At 37.3% G+C, this 21301-nt stretch overlaps 1 protein-coding gene across 4 annotated transcripts in view; it reads left to right on the top strand.

Annotated features, from left to right (window-relative positions):
• Window positions 1-17980, top strand: part of BMAL2 (basic helix-loop-helix ARNT like 2) — a 67200-nt gene extending 49220 nt beyond the window's left edge. For all 4 annotated transcript variants that reach the window (XM_078394242.1, XM_020797787.3, XM_078394243.1 and 1 more), the window contains 9 exons: window positions 1229-1369; window positions 5805-6045; window positions 6459-6565; window positions 8415-8565; window positions 10494-10552; window positions 11113-11221; window positions 11823-11913; window positions 14140-14248; window positions 16754-17980. In XM_078394242.1, the coding sequence (XP_078250368.1) occupies window positions 1229-1369; window positions 5805-6045; window positions 6459-6565; window positions 8415-8565; window positions 10494-10552; window positions 11113-11221; window positions 11823-11913; window positions 14140-14248; window positions 16754-16887 (1142 nt within the window). In that variant the 3' untranslated portion in view covers window positions 16888-17980. The remainder of the gene's footprint in view (window positions 1-1228; window positions 1370-5804; window positions 6046-6458; window positions 6566-8414; window positions 8566-10493; window positions 10553-11112; window positions 11222-11822; window positions 11914-14139; window positions 14249-16753) is intronic.
• Window positions 17981-21301: the final 3321 nt, after the last annotated feature.

The following is a 21301-nucleotide window of genomic DNA, read 5'->3' as shown; positions in this document are numbered from 1 at the left end:
AAAATAATGGAGCAAGCCCCAAAGGTGCTGGAACTTTAAAAAACAAACAAAGCAAGAATAAACAAAGGAGCAAGCCCCACTGCAAGGTGCTGGGGCTGCAAAAAACAAAAACAAACAATGAAGCAAGCCCCGAAGGCACTGGGGCTTTAAAAAAACAAACCAAAAATAAACAAAGGAGCAAGCCCCGTCGCAAGGCACTGGGGCTGCAAAAAAAAATCACCAAAAAACAAAACAACAACAAAGCACAGAAACATAACCCCCCCCAAGCCCAAACCCACCCTGCAAAACCCACCCAGAACAGTTTTTAAAAAGCAGAAAGCAGCACCTTACCTTATCAGGCAGTCCAAAGCCTCCTCCAATCGCACTCACTCTAACCATTGGGGCAAAAGAGCTACAAAGAAGCAGCCTCTTCACCTACCAACAGTTAGCTAATTTGAATTCCCCGCCCTTTTCCCCTGCCTTTTTCCAGTCGCAACTCAAAGCTCCAGCTGCCAATCAAAGCAAAATTTTGCGGCCGGAGCTGGTTGTAACTCGAAATGGTCGTATGTCGGGACGTTTGTAAGTCGAGGCACCAGTGTATATAAATATTAAGCTGTTAGATATATGTCAAGATCTTGTTTGTCATTTTTACTTGGCATACTAGTTTATTTTTCTTCTGTTCATTAGTGCTTGTCAATAGACAAGACCTGTGGCAGTTAAGCATGAGATAAAATGCCTTGGTGCCAAGAACCACTCTAGTTTGAAAATGTTAAGTGCCAATCCTAATGTAACTACATGTTCTCTCATAAAGACATATGATTTGCAAATGGTTTCATGTGAATATCAGCAGAACATTTCTCTGTACTATCAAATTAGCAGCAAAATTAAGTTGCATTTAGAAAATTGTATTATTTATAACAGTGAAGTTATAAAATTTCACATTAGTACTCCCTGTGAGTCATAATCTCTTTCTTTAAAAAATATTATTATTATTTTATTAGTGTATTATGATTTTGTAAGCCGCCTAGAGTGGTCATATCGACCAGATAGGCAGGATATAAATAAATAAATAAACGAATACTCCAGTTCCACTTTTAATTAATCAAAGCTTTCTAAATAGTCACATGAGCTTAAGTTGCAGAAGCAAGCTGACAGTATGCTGGAAAGAAAATGTTAATGCAAAATATTTGTCGTACTCACATTACAAGGTTTCTTTTTTGTGTATTCTACTCTTGTTAAACTTTAAAAGCTGGTTTGCAAGTACACACGGATTTTCAAGCAGGAACATCTCGTTTGCATTCTGGTGCTCGACGTTCATTTTTTTGTCGAATAAAGTGTGTAAGAAATGTTGTCAAAGAAGAAGAGTCCTTGCCGAACTCAGCAAAGAAAGGTATTGTTTAATTAAATGAAGAAAATTCTATTTCAAGCACTTTGTGTTCAGTGGTAATGTAAAAAATAAATATAATATTGTGTCAGGCTGCAACTATATGCACAGTCACCTGGGAGTAAGTCCCACTAACCTGTGTCTGGATTATTTCGGAGTAGAAATTTATAAATGTGATTGATTTAAAACTGTCATATATTGTATGGGAATAGTAGATTGCTTGAATTTGGAACAGCTTATTGAAAGGCATTAAATAGGTTTATCATACTTGTATAAAGAACTTTTCTCACAGTACAAATGAAAAGAGCAAGTTGTGATTCCTGGTCCCAAAGGATTATGAACATACAGTACTAGGTTGCCAAAAATTGCTTATGGAATGGGCAAAGCTTTGGAGCCCAGTCAAATGTGTATGGTCTGCTCTTTACTTTTGTTTCCATGTTCACATCAATTTGGAGTCCTAATAGTATGCTAATGATGGGTTTTTGTATGGATATGCAGTATTTAGTGTGCCTATTATATTTCAGGATATAATAATTTTTTTTATTTTACTAGTATTAAAAATATGAACTTTCAGCGTTCAAAATACAGCATTAAACAAAGAAAAGAGCATTTGTAATCTTAAACTATTACATTTTGTAATCTAAAATTTATAGTGGAGCGGTTCTGACATGTTACAAATATCTATTTTATTGAAAAACAAATGCTTGCCAGAAGCAATGTTGATCAAATACAGTATTAAAATATTATTTTGTATCAATGTAAGCGTAGCATTTGGATTGCCCAAGATTCTGCTAATGTGGATGTTTATGTAGTGTTATAGTTCACGATGTATATGTATCATTTAGAACTGGGCCATGCATTCAAGACCTACAGATGCATATCATTCTACAAAAAACATGACAAATTGTACTTTAAGGTTTGTCTGTCAGTAAGTTTTGTAATATTTTACAAATAGATGAATCATTAGTAATTTCCACAAGACAGTGAGATCCCCAGGTATATCTTGTTTTAGAATTTTCTGATGCATCACATATCTCTTTTATGAATGCAACCTGTAGTAATAATTTACTTTAGAGCTTTCTATACATTATAGAGGTTTCAGAGCTTTTTATGGTGAGAGATGCATCTTTTTTCCCTCCTGATGTACCATTATTATTAATTGAGGATTTGTTAACACGTCTTTTAGAGTTTCTGTCTGTATGTTCATGTACTTTGAAATGCATAATGTGGAAATGTGGAAAAAGAAAAATAACAGACTGAAAGGAGTAGCAAAATACTTTCCCATTTCCCCAATGAACCTTAGAATGTCTTATGGCAGGTAAATGATGGGTGATCCCAAACTTATACCTATCTGTCACTTTAACTGAAACAGTGCAAGCAAACAGTGCAAACAAATTGCTGAAGCAGCATTCTGGCACTGATACTACCCAGCAATAGTTAAGATTGAACTAATATACTCCAACACAAATATTGAGTATCTTGTTGGGTGTTCCTGTAAGATTTATGTAGCTTGCTGCAGCTAAATGATGCTTGGACATGTCACAGTCGTGTGCCTGGTCATGCAGCTGATTGTGCAGGTGCAGAGTGCCCCAGCAGCTTGTCAATTAGCCACATTTATGCAAACTTTTATGAATAGGATTCTGGCAACTATATTGATAAATAGGCAAGGCCTTGCAACCAAGATACAGAATTAGTAGCCTTACAGAAGAACCCTGCTGGATCAGGCCAAGGGTCCATCCTATATCTCACAGTAGCCCCACCAGATGCCTCTGGGGGCACATGAGGCAACTAGGTACCTGTCTCCTGATACCCCTCCCCTGCATCTGGCATTTGGAGGTATCTTCCTTTGAAGCCTGGAGACTATACATTCCCATCATGGCTTGTAACCTGCGATGGACATTATATACTTCTATGTGCAACTGCTGGTGTGGAGTTTCAGTGCCCCCTTTCTGGGATAGAACACCTCTCTTCCCTGTAGCTAATGCATCATAAAGAAAGTGAAATAGTGTTGATATTATTTTTCTTTTCTATGCACATGGTATGATTTTCATGGGAAAGCATTGGATTTTCCTGTCCTTTAACTGTAGTTTGAAAAAGTACAGTTCAGTTACAGTCTGTTATATGAGGATGATCAGATGAATACATATAAGTATAGTCTTTAAACTGGTAGGCTAAAGTCTTATTACATATTTACACATCATAACTCAGTCTGTAAATTTCAGTAGCAGACTGCATTTAAGAAATCAGTATAACTATTTGTTATCACAAACAGTTACAGTGACTTCTGAAATTTCTTATCACATATATTTCTTAATTTATGGCAAATTGCAACTGATATTTGTGCTAGTAGGTATAATGAACAAGATTGTGGCCACTAGATATTAAATTAATTTAAATTAATTTTAAATTTAAGTGAGTTTAAATCTTCACCTGCATTTTACTTAGCACAATATGAATTGTAGTGTCAGATCCTGATTTGGACAACTGACTCCTCAGGAGTCCTATAAGATTTACAGACCTCCTGGGCAAAGAGAACAGATTCTATGATTCATCATAGCTAACATCCCAATAAAGAGTTAATATCAGAATGAAATCAAATAATCAGTCGCAAATTGTTTGTGAACTGACCTGGGTATTTCGTTATAAATTTCTTCATTGTTGCAATAATTCCAGATCATTCCAGAATATGTTAATTCTATACAAGTTCTATTTATTTATATCATTTCTAGGTTCTATGCTTAAAAGTAGCAAAGACAAAAATTATCCAAGGCAGTTTTACAGTCATGAAGAAAAACTGTAGGCACATATACTTAATGCAAAACTGCAGGCTAAAAATACTTAAAAATCCTTAAAAACTGAACTTAAACTTTGAACAAATATTTAAGTCAGAAATTACATTTCAGTTGTAATCTTATAACTATGCAGGTTCTAGACAAGAACTTTAGTTATGTTTGAATAAAAAATACAAAAATGTTAAAACATAGAAGCTCACAGCCTATAAAGGCAGAGAATACACCTCTATGACATTTCAGGTTATTAAGAATAAAATCATAAAAAGCAAAACGCCTTATAGTTTTTAACTACAGGCATGAAAAAATATTTAAACTTTTAAAAGTAATAACATACAAAAATCAGAAGCATTGTTTAACTCTATGCATGTTATTAACAGACAGAAAAATATTTATCTTGAAAGAGAAAAGCTCACCCCATCCTATACCTATGTTATTTCTATGGCTATCTCCTGACTGCACTCAGTCCATCATCATTTTCCCACTTGTTTGTAAAAAGCAGGTGGTTGTGGTTCTTGGGAGATGAGCTCTGGGAGATGATCTGTAAACATGATAGAAATCTCTATTTAAATACTTTTGATGTTTTGAGTTAGTGAAAACATCATGACACAGAGCTTTAGCAATACCAGCTTCTCCAGACAGTTGTAGTCAACTTAGCTACCTGCCAAGATTGCTTGGTCAGGAAAATGCCCCACACTTGAAGTAACTTCCTTTAAACCATATTTAGGCAGTATATCCTGTTTGATTGTTACATACTTTTACATTTAAAATGTTCGTCATAAATACTACAGAATATTTTATGAGTTCATACTTCCCCCACCATCTCCCTCGCTGGCCCAGCAGGCAGAAATTCCCAGATTTTTTTCCTGTTTTCTTCTCCTAAAAATTTGGTGCATCTTATGGAGAGGTGCGTCTTATGGAGCGAAAAATACTGTAACATTATAGGTAAATGTAACTCAAACGACAAAATAAATGACACTCCAGTTTTTTTTCTTTGTTATGTTATCTGTTCACATAATGTAAACATCATTGTTTATTTTTTTTATCGCAAATACTAGCACAAAATTCAATAATTGAGCTACTGTCATCATCTCTTATCAGGTTTTTGTATACTGAAATCAAACTGGCCATGTTTTGGTTTTATAATGTAAACTTAAATCTCCAGCTGTGATTGTTCTAAAAACTACTTTCAGTCTTAATGCACTTCTCTGAGTCACATCTTTAAAAGACTTTTCTATTTTATAAGCAACACCTTTCCACTCCATTCAGATTTATTTTATTTGCATTTGGCTCCTGCCACATTTCTATTAAAACCCATAATTGACAGACACATGTTTGAAATCAAAGCAGTATCATACAGAAAAGCAGTCTCTCTTACTAAACTGTTCAATTTTCTTTTTATATGTGAGAATACATGTTAATTGCCTGCAACTGTGACTTGCCTCCCAAAATCTTTTGTAAGTTTAGAAGTGCACTTCCACAAGTAAACTGAGTATGAATAGTGGTTATAAAAGAAGTCCTGATGAATTAACTGTACAATCTTATGTGTAGATTTGTAAGGCTCATGCCTTACACATAAACACAGAACATGATAGCATCTTATGTTTTTAGAGAAGAAAATGAAAAATTGTTTTGTATTTTGGCTAAATTAGATCATAAAAAGTACTGTACTGTTCATTGCACTGGGTATCTGAAGAGCTGGCCTTCTAGCGAGGTGGGGGTTGAAGAGGAGAATGATGCGGAGAAAAACAGCAGTAACTTTAATTGTCTTGTTGCCATTGGGAGACTGCATCCTTACACTGTTCCACAAAAAAGCAGTGAAATAAAAGTGAAGCCAACAGAATTTGTCACACGCTTCGCCATGGATGGGAAATTTGTTTTTGTAGACCAACGGTAAGAATTCTTTTTTGTTTTTTAATTTTAAAGAATAGTTTTTAGCCTTAATTTGGCTGCACTTTTCAATTTTGATAAAATTATCAGTAGTCTGTAAAATATGCTGGAGTTCCCTAGTTAAAAATTACTTGGTGAAATGTTCACTAATGTTCACCAGTTTGCTAACATTACAACTCTAAGTGAAATACATGTGTCTGAACCTTAGAGGTATAAAAATAGATTTAGACCTGGGGTGGCTGATCTTTCATCAGACTAGATAAAGCAAAGAAATTGTGTGTCACTGTTTTGGTCTTTTATTCTGGCTTTAAGTGTTAAACTGTAATTTTAGTATTGCTTCAATTCAGACATCCAGCAACTCTTTCTCGTACTATGCATTCTCTGTAGTAAAACATCGTGTTTTTGTCTCCTTATAGGGCAACTGCAATTTTAGGATACTTGCCTCAGGAGCTACTAGGAACGTCTTGCTATGAATACTTCCACCAAGATGATCATAGTCATCTAACTGATAAACATAAAGCAGGTAAAGCAAAGCAGCTATTGCCATACATACATACATGCATACATGCATACATGCATACATACATTATACTACCTACTATTGTTGAATTAATATTCTAATATTAAATGCTCCTAATTATTTAAAAAAATGCCTCTGTACATACCTGTTTAAATGAATGCTGCAGATGTTTCGTATTGTTACTGGAAGATTCAGTAGCAGAACCCAAATGGCACTTACAAGAAAGCCATCACAAAGGTCTGCAAGTGACCGCTCCGTATGGCCATGCAGAACAGACAGGGAAGCCTAGAATGTTCTAGTTCCACCCTCTCCTTGACCCCAGTCTCTACAGTTCAGCTCTCCCTTAGAGATATGAGATTAGCCTCATGCCCCTTGAGTATTCAGTTTAGAATTGCAAAGAAATGGTAGAAAGGAAAGATTAAACACCTGTGCAGAAGCTTTAGGAAATAAAATCACAACTGTGAACTATAAAGGTTAGGAATTCAGTAAAGTGAGGATTGCTTTTGTGTACCTGGAAAAATCTGGTAGTCCTGTCTTGAAAATATGCTCTTGCTCAGTCATGATTACAAAACTAGAACTTCATAGGCAGAGCAGACACAGATAATGGAGTCCGTGGTGATTATGATTAGATTTATAGTGAAATGGTACAATAAGAAACATCCTTAGATCACTATGAAGGCCAGCAGAGTCCCCATTAAATAATGCTCAGTTAATCAAGCTTTAGATTCCATGCACTCTCTAGATACTTGGGCACCACCACAATGGAAGGTACTTAAATGAGTTTTATTAAGATTGTCAAGAATGGCAACAAAAGAAGCAAAGAAGATCAAAATAAAGCAACTGCAAGCCTTTACACAAAAACAAGAATTGGAAGTTACAAGCTGCAAAGGAGAAAAAAAAGTTAGAGCCAACCTAATATTTACAGCTGTGAACGTGTAAGGCATGCTCCCATAAGTAGCTAACGAGCCCTGTTCACTTCCTAAACATTAACTTCTGAAGATTCTTTAAGTTCAAAATTTTTTATGATATCATTTTAGTTATGGCTAATTTAAATAATTATGCTGGAAACTGAATGATTATCGGTTTATCTAAATGAAGCCTAACATGTGCTCTTTTTGTTATGTAGTCACCTAACCATGTAGTTGACTTGAAACTTTCCAGAAATTGGTGGACTGGGTGGTCTTCTCCTTACTTACCTAAAGTGGCTGGCTCCAGCTAGCACAAGAGCCAAGAACAAAGTTTGCTTTCTTGTGTTACTGGGATGTTTGACATGGTGATACATTTCTGAAACTATCAATACTTCAAAAACAGACTGCAAAGCAAGCGTTGTCTTTCTTGTCAGTGGATCAGTGTGTTTTACACCCTACCCAATCCTCACACAGAACTTTTGATTTGATAGATTTGATATATTGATATACTATACGTATGGCCCCATTAAAAAGAAAAGAATAAACATGGGGGAGGCTACACAGAAATAGAATAATCACAGTATTGCACTGTGCTGTTCTAGCCACAGAAATGAAACCATTTGAAAGCCCCCCTCCTTTTTTTTACAATAGCAGATGGGGCTGAGTATAGTCCGTATAGTCCACCATGATGTTTCTGTGACTGGATGAATGGTAATGGCTGCTGTATAAGGTCTGCTTCGTTAGCAGAAGTAAATTATTCGATAGGTTTCTTTGAACAGTTTCTCAGCCACTGTTCCCTTTCCTGGGAGTACTGCATAGGAATGACTCAGGATGAATAAAAAGATTTAAAATAAATAGCTGCCATGTAAACAAAAACTAGTTTAATTAACACAGAAATTAACTATGGCTTTGTTTATAACTTAAGTACCATGTTTTTCTCCTAGTACTGCAGAGCAAAGAAAAAATATTTACAAATTCCTACAAATTCAAAGCAAAAGATGGCTCTTTTGTTACATTAAAAAGTCAGTGGTTTAGTTTTATAAATCCATGGACCAAAGAACTGGAGTACATTGTGTCGATCAATACGGTTGTTCTGTAAGTATATTACTTTAAGTCTAGAAATGAAAAATTATATACTTTTGCACACTTGAATATGGATAATATTTTAGTGTCTGTCATCATTTTTTCAAGCTGTTCTTGATTTTTAACTAAATAGCAAGGAGTAATAGGTTTTCCGAGAATATATTATCTGTTGCACTGAATCATGTCAGTGAAAGAACATTTGGCCTTTCTTAGTCAAAATAAGATTTATTTTCACGTGCAGTAGAGTGAATGTAATTTGTATTGTAACAGCAGGATCCTGTCCTGTTGCTCTTTGTGTTGGAAATACAGTGGTGCCTTGACTTACGAACGCCCTGACCTATGAACAATTTGAATTATGAACAGCTCTGGCTGCAAAATTTTGCTTTGACTTGCAGCCGGAGCTTTGACTTACGAACGGAAAAAGGCAGGGGGAAAAGGCAGGAAATTCAAACCACTGGTGGCAAGGAGGCTGTTTCTTTGTAGCTCTTTCGCCCCAACGGTTAGAGCAGACAGTTAGGGAACTTTTTTACTCCTGAGGCACAGGAGGAGGAAAGAGAGACGGCGCGGTGCAGGTCTACTCCTGAGTAAGTGCTGCAGAAAGTGCTGGTTTACTCATGAGTAAGCCCGTTGAAGGCGCAGATCTACTTGTTATTTTTTTAAAAATTTTGGTATTTTTTTCTTCAGCCAGAACAGATTAATCAGTTTTCAGTGCATTCCTATGGGAAATGGTGCTTTGACTTACAAACGTTTTGACTTATGGCCACCGTTCCAATACGTATTAAGTTCGTAAGTCAAGGCACCACTGTAGGTACCATCCAGTATGTATAGTCCTGAAAATCATAATCCTTACTAGGCAAAATGTATACAAATGCAGGAACAGGCGATATCTTTAATTAAACATTAAGAATATAAAACAAAAAACAAAACAGTGAGGTTTCAATGATGAATTGTCTTCTTCAAGGCTGTGCATCAAGTTCTTCTGGGTCGTTTCAAACTTATATGCTGTTATTAATGTCCCAAATCCACATGGCTGATGATGTTGAGGCCAAGTTTGCTTCTTAGATGGAGGTAGCACAGTATGTAGATAATGGTAGTAAAGACAGAGTTCAGTGCAACAGTGTTTATATGTTGCAGTTACCTGTTTTATTAAATGCATGGCCAAGTACGATCCCATTATCTAATTTTTATTTATTTCGACCAACATGTGAAAAAGTGTTTACCGTATTTTACCATGTATACGAGTCCCCAATGTATAAAACAACCCCCTAATTTTGACCCTTGATGGAGGTGGAGAAGGAGTTAATGGGAAACTGCTCCTCCACCTCCATCTCCAGCTGCTGCTGTCTCTGCTGCCCGCCCACCCACCTCCTCCAGTGCGACTGCCGGGGCTCACCTCCAGCTCACGTTGCTGCCTTGTTCCCTGCCCTAAGGAGATCGTGGGAGGAGGTGATCTGGTGGCGGCAGCAGGAAGAGGCGCCCGAGCGTGCGCGAATGCTTGTTTGCCTCCACCTCCACCACCGGAGAAGACAAGACGGTGACATGAGCTGAGCCCGTCAGTCCCAGTGGAGGTGGTGATCGGGCAGGCGAGGAAGGCAGCACCAAGAGGCTCCCGAGCATGTGTGAATGCTCCATCGCCTCCGCCTCCTGCTGCTGCTGCCTCGGGGCCACCAGAAGGGACAAGCCGTGAGCTCTGGAAGAGGCAATTGGGCAGCAGTGGTGGCATCAGGAGGCGCCCGACTGCTTCCTTCCGTGTATAAAATGACACTCAATTTTTCCTCTAATTATTTTAGGAAAAAGTGTCATTTTATACACAGAAAAATACGGTATCCTTTATTTTGTTCCAATCATTTTAACATCAACATATACAAAAATACAAATTAAAATAGATTCCTTGTATCTGGAAATAGTGCTTCACATATATTTTCTCTGATAATTTCTAGAGGCCATAATGAAGTGGGCGAGGAGGCACTACTCCCCTGTAGTTCCCTGTCATCAGAAGGCAAGTACATTTTTTTTATTGTGGAAATAACAATGCATGTTCTTCCCAGAAATGCTGTTATATGTAATGGGGCTACACAATTCAAGCTGTTTTCAGTTTCTACACAAAGGCTGCAAGTTGGTCACAGTAGCAACAAATACAGACTATAGACTTTTCATTAACAAATAAAATGATCAGAATAAAAGAAGCAGGAAAATGTTTCCATGAGGGCTGTATTGGTTTTCTTTCCTTTAAAAAACAAAAACAAAAAAACAGTCTTCCTCAGAATTCTTGAAATTTCCATAAATCCCAACTTACTTATACATTATGATGAGTCAGCTGTCCTTATGCTCTTTTTGTTATCTACTTTGTGTATGTTTAATCCTACTTGTCAGACAATTTTGGCTGCCAAATTTATAGCACCATCAAAAAAAATGGCAGATTCTACTACTGCGCTTCGAAACTAAAATGACAGGACACACTCGGAGTATAGTAGAAGACCACTTCTTCAGATAAACTGATGCATTGTAAGCAAACATTTAGTTAGAATAATTCTGTTTTTCTTTTCTCTTAAAACATAGAAACACCAAAGCCACCATTTCTTGGTGTACCAGGGATGTCTACAGGAACTGTACTTGGGGCTGGAAGCATAGGAACTGATATTGCAAATGAGGTCTTAGATTTACAAAGGTAACTTTAATTCTTTCTAGAAAACCTCTAATCAAACTTATTTCTGAAAAAAAGAGGATAGTATATTTGTCTCATTTAACCTCTTTGAAATGTGGAATTACGTAATTTAATGTTTTAAACATTTGCATTACATGTTATCATGAATCTACAAATAAGGGCAGTTCTTGTACGTATATATAAACAAGCCCTTGGGTATTTCATTTTCTTTCCCTCTCAGTTTTGTTGAGCTATCATTCTGGTTCAAAATTAGCATATTGTCCTATCAAAATATAATAAAATAATAAACCTTTTAGCCTACAAAATGAACTACTTTTCAGCAAAACATGCTTGATCATTCTGATTGAATTTTAAACCTTTTTATGGATGAACATGACGCAGCTCAAACAGGAACCAAATGACTAGGAAAAAATAGTATCTTTGAGTGGATGTGAGCACATCAGTGAGTAAGTGTGAGCACATTGCAGTCACTATGTGTATTTTTGCTTCCAACATGGTGGTACAAATTAAAAATGTTTGTTATCGAGCCCTTGTCAAGCCACATTTTGAGTTGTTACTGAAATCAATGTGATTATGATTACATGTTATCTCTTGTTTTATCAAGGTCACATACTTCTCCCCCTCTTGGTGAATTAAGCCCATCAGATCTTATGAGGAAGTCATCTTCTCCAGTTCTGACAGTAAACTGTAGTAATGTGAGTATCCATAAGTCACTGGCCTCCGAAAAAGGATCTCTGTTGAATGACATGAGAGATTGGATTTGATGGAATGTCTGCTAACGTGCCTAAAGGGAGTCCCTGGATAGAGTGGGGCTGTTCCTGATGCATGACATCATGTGGCCAGCCAACACTTGGGAAGAGGCACATGATTGGGATGATTGCACAATTGGACCTACGCTGCACAGAGCTGCTGCTTGATGCACAGAGGTGATAACACGTGGCAACAAGGGAACCCTCTCCTTATTCCGTATGGGGATCCTGTCACATATAACTCATGATAGAGGCTGTTGTTACTGAGTAGGAAAGTTTTGAGTACGTACAGTGGTGCCTCGCACAATGATTGCTTCATACAACAATGAATTCACACAGCGATGGGTTTCTTTGAGGAATTTCCCCCATTGTTTAACGATGTTCTCTATGGGGGAATTTCACTTAACGATGTCCCTTTTTCGCTCCTGTAAAAGTGTCTTAAACTGTTAGAAACCTGTTTTAAATGCTTGCAATCCTTAGCCCACCTCCTGAACCCTATGCAAACTTAATTTGGTGTTGTTCTGAGTCGTTGTTAATTTTTGGTGATTTTTTAAATTCTCCATTGAAAGCCTTTGAATGGTCCGTTCAAAGGCTTTCAATGGAGAAAACAAAAAATCACCAAAAATTAACAACGACTCAGAACAACACCAAATTAAGGTTGCATAGGTTTCAGGAGGTGGGCTAAGGATTGCAAGCATTAATCTGTTCCAATTGTAACGGATTAACCGGTTTTCAATGCATTCCTATGGGAAATGGTGTTTCACTTAACGATGTTTTCACATAACGATTTTTTATGGAACCAATTAACATCGTTAAGCGAGGCACCACTGTATAGACAAAAATATTTCTGCTGGTATATTGACAGCAGAATATTGCCACCAAAGGGTGACAGTGGATAAAAATAAGCATAGTAGAGTAAAATCAGTTAATTAAAAAAAATCAGACCAAAGATCAGCTCATTTCTCAGATATAAACAGTTACAGTTTTTCAAACATAGGCTTTTTTTTCATTTGCACCTGATTTATTGGTCATGGTGCTTCATTTTTGTTTGCTGCTTTATTTTTGTAAGGGTGGGGCTGGGCTAAGACAGAATGAATCAGAAAAGAACAACACTGGGGGAAAAAAAGGAGAAAGCAGAATTGTCTAGTGGGCAATTGCCCATATTCCTATACATAACAATGCATGTGTACTCTGAAGTAAGTGTGGGTAGAATTGTTATCCAGCCTGATAAATGTGCATGCTAATTATAACAAGGAGTTTGGGGAAACCTTTGCTCTCTAGTAATTTTGGATTTCATTTGCCATCATTCTCCCCCCTCCCCGATCATGTTGGCTGGAGCTTCCAGAAGCTGGCGTCCAAATAGACAGTAGGCAGTGCCCAAGGTTCCCCCCCCCCCCCCGTGCTGCATAGGAACATTTTAAAGACATTCATTCTTCAGTTTAAAAAATAAATATCTGCAAATACAGAGTGTGTGTAAAGAGATTCAAGGCTTGACTGTAAGGATGAAACATTGTAAATACTGCAATAAAATTTTTAGTGTAAAGGCTGTATGGTTTGGTGGTTTCAGAAAATACATGAAAAATCAGGGTGTTTTTTTTTGCATCAACATATTTTTGCTGGTTTTAACACCTTAATTTAAGCCACCCAAGTCTGACAACTCTGTAAAGTTCATGGTTTTTATTAATTGCTGTTCAATAATGTTTTCCAAGCACATGCTCATTTTATTTTACCTGGTTTGTCTACTTCATGTGTCTATAGACTATTCAAATAAAACCAACAATTACTTGTGGGTGACTGCCCCTGGAGCGGCCTCATTTAGGATAGTCATTGTTATATTATGTTAAGCTCCTTTTAAGGCTACAATACAGCACAGCATTAATTTTGCTTAATTTCACTGATTGTCAGTGGCTCTTAAGTTTGTTTGTTTTTTTGCTCTATATTGGATTGTAGCCTTTTAATCCAATATTTGTGTAAGAATCAGTTCTGATTTTAGGCAACATTACTATGGCCAATTACTCAATTGTTGCTGTGTGTACTTTCTCAACTTTAATATAACCCATTTGACTAATGTTACTTTAACAATTAACATTTATTTCTTTGATTGATATCTGTAATATGATTGAATGTTTTTTTTAAAAAAATACATACAATTTGTCCGTACTGTATTCTCAGGTGCCAAACAAAGACCTTACTCAGCTATGTCCTCCAGGAATAGAGGATTTGGAAACTACAGGGCAAAATCAGAGCACTGTTTCATTCCCCACCAATGAACCTCTCCTCAGTAAGCTTTTTTCTTCTTAATTTATTGTAAAAATACACATGGTCTCTGAAGATCCAGATTATCTAACTGACAATTCTTCATTTCCTACCAGTTTGACATTACCTGTATCCCTGCTAATACAAAGCTGAAATTAAAATAAATTTGTGTACTTTCCGAGTATTCTCTGATTGGATTCAAATAGATACAGTGGTGCCCCACATAGCGACGTTAATCCATTCCAGGATTAACATCGCTATCCAAATTCGTTGCTATGCAGGGGGGGGACCCATAGGAACGCATTAAACTCCGCTTAATGGAGTTTAATGCGTTCCTATTGGGGAAAAACTCACTGGCAAGCGAAGATTCCCCCATCCGGCCGCCATTTTCGCTGCCCGGTAAGTGAGGGCAGGGCGCGAAAACGCTGCAGGTGGCCATTTTCTGCACCTGGCGGCCATTTTGGAACCGCCGATCAACTGTTTTCTAAACATCGCAATGTGATGTCTAGCCTATCTAAACATCGCAATGAATCGCATTAGCGATCGCAAAAAACGTGTCGCTATGCGGATTTGTCGTTAAACGGTGCGCTCGTTAAGCGAGGCACCACTGTATTCCTAACCAGAGATACTATAGTTATGCCACATATATGTAATGTATCACAGCAATTTCAGACAATTGTGCCACAATTTGAATCGCCATTTGTGCCTTTCAACATTCACTTCATAATTATGTGTAAATAATGAGCTTAAGAACAAATCTGGAATCTTTTTAAGATGAGACATTTTCAAATACAGTATATTCATAAAAAATTCAGCTGATAGATAAGAACTTAACCAAAGCCAGTGGTTATTCATTCAAGGCACTTGACAATCACATTGCAGCTTTTCCGTGTGACTGTGCAGATTGACTGAGGTTCTGTGTGTAAACTATCTGAAAGGAAATTCTTGGTGCGTTGGAATCTTATTTACAATCTATTTTAATATTCAAATATCATGCAATAAGAAGAGGTGGGCAGCCTTTTTGACCCTGAAAATCATAGAGAATTAGAGGCCCATGCATGTATGCTCACAGACTCCCCTTCTCATTGCACAGAAACGAGGCTAAAGAGGAAGGGTTCCTGCTTGTGTGTAGGCTCCACCCTTGAACAGCCCTCCTGGAAAAGTTCCTCCTTGTGTCTGGAGTGATGAGAGGGCAGGGCTAGCTGCTCCCCTTTAACTGTGTATATGGTCCTGTTTTACAAGATGACTGAACGGGGCTTATGGTCACTTTACTGTCTCTTAGGCTGGTCAGCTAGATGAAGGCGTAGGAGGTGTGTAAGTTAAATGAAGGGATGTGTTCTTTACAATGTGGTTATGTATTGCTCTCCAGTGTGCACCCTTCCCTGTTTAAATTGTACTCCTGACAGCTTGCCAAATACATTGTCAGAAGTGCAGTTTAAATGGAGAAGAGGATCTGCAGATATAACTTGGCTCACTGTTTGGCAGTCTAATTGTACCAAGGAAGAGGATGTGCAAGGATAGCCATTTTACATGTGATCTCTTTCCTAGCACAGCTGTAGCTCTAATTAAATAGGTAAAGAGCAGTTTAGGCCTGGCAGTCTAAAGCCAAATTTGGGCCATAGTATGTGTAATTACATAACCACTTGTGGAGATAAATGATAAAAATACATGTTACTTCCTTGTCAATTTATACTTTAAGATCTTGTTTCTGAAATCACTTGAAACCACAGTGCCCAACGCCTTGTTACTGTTAGATATAACATACTACTTTTATGGCACACAAGTAACCCAAAAGGAATAATTAGGTACTGGTTCCCCTTGACATTTTAGTCCAGTCGTGTCCGACTCAAGGGCACGGCGCTCATCCCCGTTTCCAAGCCGTAGAGCCAGCGTTTGTCCATAGACAGTTTTTCTTTGTCACGTGGCCAGCGCGACTAGACATGGAACGCCATTACCTTCCCACTGGGGTGGTACCTATTTATCTACTTGCATTTTTACATGCTTTCGAACTGCTAGGTTAGCAGAACCTGGACAAGTGACGGGAGCTCACTCCATCGCGTGGATTCGATCTTACGACTGCTGGTCTTCTGACCTTGCAGCACAGAGGCTTCTGCAGTTTAACCTGCAGCGCCACCACATCCCTATAAAGGATGTGATGGCACTGCATAATACAGGAATAATTACTTTATGGAAAAAATGCTTCTGCTCCCCCCCTTCTCTCTCTTGGGAATAAGAGGTCAGTGTTGAAGTAGCAGAAGAAACTGATCCTTTCAGATCTTTTGTCAGTTCTGATGAGGGGGTTAAGCTACTGAAAATTTGTGGGACTGGTTTCCTATTCATAACCTACTAATTAAATGTTTCAACTGTAAGTTTTTAGTTTTCCCCATCTTACAACAGCTACAGATAAGGAAAGATCGGATACCAAGTAAAGTTCTGTGTCCAAAAGAAAAATTGAATGTTTCAGAGTAAATAATGGATTGATGATGCTGTTTGTGCAATTTTATTGTGGTGATACTTTTTGTTTTGTTAGGTGATGCTTCTCAATTGGATTTTGATACAGTATGTGAAAACGATACTGCCATGGCTGCTCTTATGAATTATTTGGAAGCTGAAGGAGGCCTGGGTGATCCAGCAGAGCTGAGTGACATGCAGTGGACTCTTTAGTTCTACACGAGTGAGGAGGAGCATGACCTTCTTGGATGCACAGGAGTAAATCACTCATCCTCAAGTACTATAGTAGTGGTACCTTTTAAGGCTATATCTTCATATATACATTATCTATATTTTTTAAAAGACTTTTGCCTTATTCATAAAGAAACAGTTTTGGCTGCATATGTTTGAAAGATGTGATATTTTTAAAAAACACAGACCTCAATTTTCTTACATTTGTTAACAGGAATGCTTAAAACATGGCTATATTTTTAACCAAAATCTTTAAACGAGAAGTTACTGTAAGATGGGCTTAGAGATTTTGTTCTCAAAATGTTTCTACGTTTGAAATATCTATTTATTTGTGTTTTTGTTGGTCATGTTCCTAATTTATTAGTGCTGCTTCAGAAAAGTATACTGTACTTGAATAGTTATAGATCTTTAAAGATTAATTTGTGTAAGAACTGTAGTCTTTAATATGTTTTATTTTGCTGGTTTATTTTTAAAAGCTGGGATCAAGAAGCTAGTAGTAGACTTTTTTCTGCTGAACAGTCATTTACTGGGGTCCTCTTAAAGAGACAGTTGAGGTATAAGTATTTTAAATAAATGATATTGGTCAGGACATAATATGTTATCCAGTATCATAGTTTATCCCTACCTGTTACTTTTGAGTAAAAAAGGCAGCTTGCAAATACATTTCCTAGCTCCTCCCTGTGTTAAGAAGTAGCTATAACCACTCTTCACAGTAAAAACTAAACCTCCATCCTTCAAAAAGCTTTTTCCTTGATATTGGGAGAGTGGTTTAAACATCCATGCTCCTAATGAGCTTCCCTTCTTTTCCCTATCAGAAACACAACCGGGCATGTAGCAGAGCTGGGTTAGACTTCATCATTTAAAAAAGCCAGGATTTATGAGATGTGAGGGAAAAAGATTTTATCATAACCTAAGAAACATTTTACGAGTATAAAACAGCTGCAGGGTCTCCTTGGGCATCGGTTTCAGTTAGTAAAGAATCACATGAATGGAATTTAAGAGTCACTAGCCAAAAAGCAATGTAGAATAAGCATAATTTATCTTATTCAAATAAATATATTGGTTCCCTAAAAAACACTCACTACTTCGGGTCTTTTTTTCCTGGTTTCTTGCACCCCACCACCAAGGCTTGAGTGGGGAACCGATTCCTCGTACTCTTCTCCCAAAGCTCCCCAAATAGAATGTGCCAGAAGCTCAATATTTTGTAGATCCTTCTGACTGCCTAATACTTTTTGGGCACTAACAGTATTATCACTGACTAGTCTCACTTTATTATGCCTTTCCTCCATTGACTAGCCACCTCAGGGTGTTACCCCTTTCCTAGCATTTTGTAGTAACGGACTGTTGTCTAAATCAGTGGTTTTTAACCTTTGTTACTCAGGTGTTTTTGAACTGCAACTCCCAGAAACCTCAGCCAGCAGAGCTGATGGTGAAGGCTTCTGGGAGTTGCAGTCCAAAAACATCTGAGTAACAAAGGTTAAGAACCAGTAGTCTAAACTGCAGTTCAGGAGAATGGTGTGGCTTGACCCAGATTGCTGCCAGAATCATATTCCATACAAAACTACCACAGGGATGAGCTGAGGTACTTGGTTCATTTCATAAATTTCTAATTCCAGACTAGTGATACAGAAAATGATTATAAGAAGAATATCATTGCTATGAAAAACATATGTAAAGTATAGTGAGTTTTGTCAATGATCACTCAGCTAGAACTCAATTAAAGAACAAAACTGATACAGAAGTTCGTATTTTGATAGATAAGGACACTGAGTAAAATAAACAGGTTAGGGCAGTGGTTCCCAACCTTGGGTAACCCAGGTATTCTAGGACTGCAATTCCCAGAAATGCTGGTGGTGAAAGCATCTGGGAATTGCAGTCAAAGAACACCTGAGTTGCCCAAGGTTAGAAACTACTGAGTTAGGGGCCAGGGAATGCCTTCTTTCCCATTACCTTTGAGGGAAAAACCATACCTTTTGTTTATGACATCTGTATTAATATTGTGCACATGTGATGCTGGAACAGTTCTTAAGCATTACTCAGTTTCTGAATTCCAGAATGGATATTGCACCTTACAGTATAGGCAGTGGTCAGAAATCTTGCAGAAAAGAAAAAAAGCTTGTAAGAATGATTGGTGGCTGAGCTTACTGATTTTGCAGGGCAGTCCTATGAATGGCAACACAGAAATGGGTCCTAGTAAGTTCAGTATGACTAACTCTCGTGTACTTGGTAAAAACTAAGCAAAAAATTGCTCCATCTGGCCTTAATTGACTCTTTTGCTTAATCACACTGAGGTTTCTTTGCAGTTCTGCTGAAGCATCCAAAGGAACTTGTGAGTTTCCCATATGGCTAAATGCAGATTATGTTGCTGTTGTCTTTGCCTTGCAAAGAAAAGCAATTATCCATCTCAGTGGGCTTTGCTAGAGGTCCTGCGATATCTGCACAACTTTGTGACTCATGAAGCCCCATTTTCAAATGGGGAACTAAGTTTGACTGCAGTTCTCCGTGGCTTGAAACACCTAACCAAATAGTTGGACTTCTGTGCCTTTTCCCTCATTCATCTTTTTTGCCATCTCATCTGATGAGGAGTTATGGAGAACTTAAGAGCTTACACATTGTGTGTGCATTTATAGTTGATCCTATAGTGAATGTTGAATTTGGTTTTATTTATATAGATCAACATGGCCTCATTCTTTTTGGGAATCTCAGGCAGCTGTGCATAGGATTGCAGCAGAAGAGGCTACACTTTCTGTTCTAGACTTGTTACATCTACCATACATGATCACCATTTCTTGGCTGTTATATTTGAATACATAAAGACATTATGATTAATTTATGCATGAGTGTGCTGATGGTTGTACACATTTCCTCATGCATTTTTCAAAATAACAGCAAGGCTCTAAGAATCTCACTGAATTGTGAGGTATCAGTTCCCAGAAATATTAAAGGAATTAAAACTTCAACTTGCAGGCAAATTCCTTTACAAATGTGAATTTTGTATTGTATTTTTAAATGCTGCTTTAACATAAGCAATAGTGTTTTTAAAGTTTTAAAAAAAATGTCACAAGTGAGATTAGCATATTTTAGATTAAAATTTGTACAGGTTTAATTTGAAAGGATGTATGAGAGGACCACTTTGCACAATATGAAAACTGGTATATGCACCGTTATCCAGTACCCTCCATTTAATTTCCCTCTGATGTCACTGTCTGTAATCCCACCCAAGCCATGTGAATAAACGTCTGAAATTCAAGTAACGCTTAATGCATTCAGTGATTATAATCCAAAAAGCACATGCTATGATAAATTCACTAGGCTTTAATAAGCAATATAATGTACCCCTTAACTGTAATATTTGTGGAACCATTTAAATTTCGTTATAGTTCGTACATGCAAAAATATTTTGCCTCTTGCACTTTCTGGGTTACACTGTTGATGTGGGGTTAACTGTTAATTTTGTAATGTGTGAACCATGAGAGAGTGTGCTTCTAAAATAATTATAGGAAAGTGGAAAGCTGAGTAATTACTCTAAATAGCCACTAGGTGTCTCATTACTTCAGTATTAGAAGTACAGTATATGTACTATACTTTGGTCTTGCACCAAGGCTGCTTTATGGGATGTGTTGATGTATGTAATATGTAGTTGCCTGAGAGGTATAGGAAAGAAAAGCAAATTAATCATTTGCAAAATACTTTATATTTAGAAGATGGCATAAGATTTGTCAGTAAATCTAACTGTTCCCTAAATTTCCTGTATTATTGTTGTTGTGTTTAAAGGAAAACAAAGTATTGAATCTTTCTCTGTCACATGTGAGAACATGCTGATGTGGTAATGTTGAAAGCTGTTCAAATTACAGAGTAGAAATAAATAACCTAAAGGGTTCAAAGCTACATCATACTCTTTTAAGAGGTGTTATTTGTTCACCATATGTTTGCCAAGTGAGAAATTTAAACCGGTGTATGTCTGATATTTGTAAATAGAAGATGTGGCAGTAGAAGCTTTGGGCAGAATTTAGGGCCTTGGTCACCTTCCTTAAAACATCAAATCTTTCCAGAGCTGTAGAATAACAGGAGCCACCTATTTAACCCTGATCTTTTGGAAATATCAGCAAGTACTTAATCCTGTTCTATGCCAGTGACCATGGAATAAGCTATGGTAATAAAGATGACAGGAGTCTGTTGTATGTTCTCAGCATGTAGGTAATTAACAGAATCTGAAATGAAAGGTTTAATTTTGTAAATTGAAAGGTAAAGAGAATTAATATGAAGAAACAAGAAACAGTATCTTGTGACTCTGCCTCACTTCTTATACATTTGCTGGTTGGAGTGGTCAAAATTCCAAACAGATGGGCCAAATAAGAATTCTGAGTACACAATTAGGCACTGGGCAGTTATTCAG

Source organism: Pogona vitticeps, chromosome 5 (genome assembly GCF_051106095.1).
Source record: "Pogona vitticeps strain Pit_001003342236 chromosome 5, PviZW2.1, whole genome shotgun sequence".
In the NCBI taxonomy this organism is placed as follows: domain Eukaryota; kingdom Metazoa; phylum Chordata; class Lepidosauria; order Squamata; family Agamidae; genus Pogona; species Pogona vitticeps.
Note: the sequence above shows the minus strand (reverse complement) of the source record. Positions and strands in the feature narration are given on the sequence as shown.